Source organism: Bombus bifarius, unplaced genomic scaffold (genome assembly GCF_011952205.1).
Source record: "Bombus bifarius isolate JDL3187 unplaced genomic scaffold, Bbif_JDL3187 scf7180000009625_frag, whole genome shotgun sequence".
Taxonomy (NCBI): Eukaryota; Metazoa; Arthropoda; class Insecta; order Hymenoptera; family Apidae; genus Bombus; species Bombus bifarius.
Window position 1 is genome coordinate 12,305 of NW_022885241.1, and position 4,425 is coordinate 16,729.

Below are 4,425 nucleotides of genomic sequence, written 5' to 3' on the forward strand. Positions count from 1 at the left end.
ACACTAATTTCTGTGACTTGCTTTATCTCTGTTATAAATCTCTCTTTATATTTAAAATTTTATAGTTTTTCTGCAAACGTAAAAGGTAAGTAAATATTAATAAATATTATAATAATATAATATAATGCTATATAATAATATTAATAAATACTTCGCTATTTACTTATTTTATTTCCATTAAGGTATATTGTATTTTTCATTGCATTACTTTCATTTTTATTTAGTGTAATAATAAACGCATACGTTAATATTCATTGGCATTAGTGTAATTGTAAGCTTCACTGTAAATTTAATAAAATTTATAAGAACGGAATTATTAAAAGGGTATATATGTGTAATTAAACTAGATTCTATTCTGAATGTTACCTCATTATTTTATTATTGTTTCATATATATATATTTTTTTTTAATTTACATGTGCTTCTAAGTTAATAGAACTAAACACATGTGTATGTATTAATTGCTATATACGTCATAATTTCAACCATAATATTAAATTATGGTATGTATTATTAAAAAGTATAGTTTAATGTATATATTAAATATATATCATTTATTCGTAGATTTTAAATATGGATACTGGATCAAAGAAGGAGATTAAAGAAATGATTACCAAAGATATATCGAATATACATAATTATTCCTTGGATGTTAAAAAATATATTAACAACCAGCTTGAAGACACTCTGGATTATTTACATGGTTTAATTGCTGAAATACCACAATCAGTCCCTGGCCCTTCAACTACAAAGAGCCCGAAAGTTTTGAAGAAAAAAGGTTATCGCCGTAAAGAGACTATCCCAGAAAATGATATTATCAATACTGACAATACAGTAACAGATTCAGCAGTACATGATAAAACAGAAAATAAAGATGTAAAAACTGGGGATGTGCTGGAAACAACAAATGACCGAACAAAAAGAAAGGCTGCAATAAAAGCTGCAATTAATATTAAAAAGCAGCAGTCAATGTCACTTGTTACAAAATTACGAAGGCTAACTCTTGATGATGACAGTAATGTAAATGTTCGTGTCATATTATGATGAAATTTAATACTTTTAATCTTACCCCATATCTTATGTTACTAATCAATACTAACCCTTATATGTAGTACCCAATAATGTTTGATATCGGTTAATTAATGCGTCAAAATCTAATTGCTTATACAATTGTATGTACATTGTGTATATAAATACTACTATAACGTTGTTAAATATATTCTAAATTTTTAGAGGAAACGTGGAGGCCGACCTAAAAAAAAGGAAAGTGCTAGAAGTAGTTCAGATGAAAAAAACACAAAAGGTCCTACAAAACATAGTAAAACAAAAAAGAATGTTTTAAGCGAAACAATTTCAAAAGAAGATGCAAAACAGCCAGAAAGGATTGAACCATTAAAGTCTTCAATGACAACAAGAGATAGTAATATAAAGAGAACTTTTTCACGGAGTGAAAACACGAAGGGTAAATATTCTAATATTATTGATGATACAGTAATTCCATCAGCAAGAAATGATATTGAAGATCCTTCAATGTGCGAGGATGCACTTGAGAAATTTACTCCTCTTATGAATTCCACGATGGACATCAATTCTACTTATACGCAGAAGATGATGGACGCTACCGCAATTGTAGAACCTTTATCACCAATAAAATCAAACGAAACGGTAGTAATTAATAAAAACTTGGCTAGTAGTATAGGAAAAAATAATGAACCTAAATTTACATCACGGTCGCCAATAACTCTGCAGGAGGAGGTTCAGCAGCTGAATCAAGCTATTGGACTCACCGTGTTCGAAGAATTATTCGCAGAAGATGAGCCATCCCGTGAAAGGGAAATGTCTAATAGAAACATGACGAAACAGGACATTCAAAATGAAATGAAGAAAAATGTGCCCGTAAGAAGGAGAATCGAGGCCTTTGAAAAAGAAAAAATTTCAGAAAAAGCCATTGTTCAAAAACTGGCACGAAGATCTGTCGAAAAAGCAAAAAAAAATCTTATTAGCGAAACAAAAGAAGGAGACTCAGATGATGACATCGCAGGTAACATTACAAACAGTATCAAAGTATTCTTCTGTTATAAAAACACAAGCTATTATTCATTCGATATTTTATCCAAAATATAGCTCCAAACAGTAAGGTCCACTTCTGTTTTGCACAGTAAACCTGACGACGACACATCGGACGATGAAGCCAGACCAAGGCGTACAATTCCACATTAGGCGCAATGTAAGTGTTGTTTTACTTAATGAGTTAATAAACATTATAATGCATGGAGTACTCGAATTTTTATCAATTTTAGCATACATACGCGAAAATGAACTTGCAATGCAACGATAAATTCCGAAGAAAGCAGTCTATAAATTCTTTGATAGAAAAATGTGCACACCAGATTTAACTGAAATGTTTGAAAATATAGATAGGAGTAGAATACAACGCACGTCCAGTGCAATATGGAAGACACCACCGCGTTATTCCATGATGGAAAACGAATAGAAGTTATAATTTGTTAAACTGAATGTTGTTGATTTCAAATTGTGCCTTAGAACAGGAATACTTGCCATACCTTGCGTGTAATATAAAAATGATGTTACATTGCAACTATCGTTAAAAGATGTATGTGTTCTTAAAATATACCAATGAACGTAAGACTATTTCACTTTTTATATTTTAGAATGATCATAGGCATATATTACTTTTATTATACTAATCAAATTTTACCATTTTTTCTTATTTATATGTATCTTCTTAAGAATTAATAAATAAACCAATTAATAAATAATTGTTTTGGTACGACTTTTTAATGAGAAGTAAATTTTATTAGATTTGCCTTATTATCACTGTCGTGTAATAATTCGCGAGATACGCGTGATATAATTCGCACGATTAAATAGCACTGGTGATTTCGTCTCTTCGTGTAACGAGGAGGGTCTGGTAAATGGGTCGACCGTGGACGTTCAATCTTGTAAGAGAACAAACGGCGGCACCGTATCGTCGAGCATTTTTCTTTCGGTCAACAGCCATCCATTTTATATTTAGCACATTCGGTTGCGACGCTAAATTTTCGTTACACCACCAGTTGTTTCGTCTGAAATTCGCGTGACGTAAGTGCATTACACTCTCGCACCCGTCAGCCATTCCTGCGACCACTTCGCGTGCGTTAACTCGATAATATTTCGTCTCTGTTACCTTGTCGCCGTTGCTGCTTGACACATCTCGCTTGCTGGACGACTGATCGATGAAAATTAAAACGGGACGCTGATTTACCGTATCGTTATTTTTGTGTCAGGTATTCTCTTTTTGCCGTTTCGGCGAATTATTTTCATTTCGAACTTTTTTAGTCTTATTGTTACGTCGATTCTTATATTTCAAGATCTAGTCTTGTATGTACGCTGGGGAGCGCTTTTATTTATTGATTCAACAAAGAATATCGTTGTAGGTGTCATACATGCGAGTAAAAGTAACGAAGTACGAGCAGTTTCACTGTAACATACTTCCTGATAATTTCTCGTTATTTATACCATAAGAAAGTATCAAAGAGGAACTCTTATCTCGAACGTGGATCTATTTGTCGATAATGCATGCGTGTAATACTCGAGTGTCGTTCATACAGCGTAAATATACGTGCAGATACGTAAACCTTTTATGATTTTTGTATCAAAGGCAGACCTGCTATAATACTCGCAAGTGAAATATAATTCTACGAAAGAAAATGGAGCAAAAGAGTTTCGTTGGTAATATATTCTTCCTTTTTCATCACAAGTTTCCTCTTTGTTGTGCTTCTGTTACATTATAATCCTGTTAGATTTACGCGCGTAAAATTTCACTTTGTTGCACTATATATCTCATCATCGCCATCTGCCGAACACCTGTGAGAAACGCGGTTTACTTTGTCTCAAAGCGAGCAAACGTCTAATTTCACAAATTGGATTTTCATCAACAGCGAGAAGGGCATATGCGATGTAAAGGAGGCTGTAAGGGCGTCCTAGGGCTTACGGTGGTTGTCACGATGCCGGAAGTGGCGCCGAGCAGACACGTCAAGGGAGAATCAGAATCGCTATTGGGAAAACCATCACGAACATTTGTCCTTCGCGCCACCAAAATTCTATCTTCTGAGATATTTTTCGCGTTTCCGAGGTCATCGCCACTCTCCTTAACTTTGCCTTACGATGTATAATATCTCGATGTTACGGTAGTTAGAAATTTGTATTAATTTGGAGAACCTTGCAAAAGTACGCAAATCTGCTATGATAGTCGGATAGAGAGTATCGGCAGAGATCTGTTCCTTTATCGTGTTCTCTGTTCCTCTCTCGGACAACTTAGATGCTACCAGATATCGATTCTCGCATCCAACCATTTCGTAATAAACGTAGATCACCCAAGAAATTTCTCAATTGTCATCCGTTAATTTCGCACAACTTTTGCTTT

At 33.7% G+C, this 4,425-nt stretch overlaps 1 protein-coding gene and 1 long non-coding RNA gene across 2 annotated transcripts; both read left to right on the forward strand.

Annotated features, from left to right (window-relative positions):
* Positions 1–572: 572 nt before the first annotated feature.
* On the forward strand, positions 573–1,802 carry LOC117215449 (the record flags this gene model as incomplete). Its single annotated transcript, XM_033461822.1, has 2 exons — positions 573–1,019; positions 1,233–1,802. Coding segments are annotated over exons 1-2 (1,017 nt in total), but the record flags the coding sequence as incomplete, so codon positions are not given.
* Positions 1,803–1,804: 2 nt separating this feature from the next.
* Positions 1,805–2,358, forward strand: LOC117215448. Its single transcript, XR_004489121.1, has 3 exons — positions 1,805–2,040; positions 2,124–2,226; positions 2,300–2,358. It is a non-coding gene; the product is annotated as an uncharacterized LOC117215448 (long non-coding RNA).
* The last annotated feature ends 2,067 nt before the right edge of the window (positions 2,359–4,425 follow it).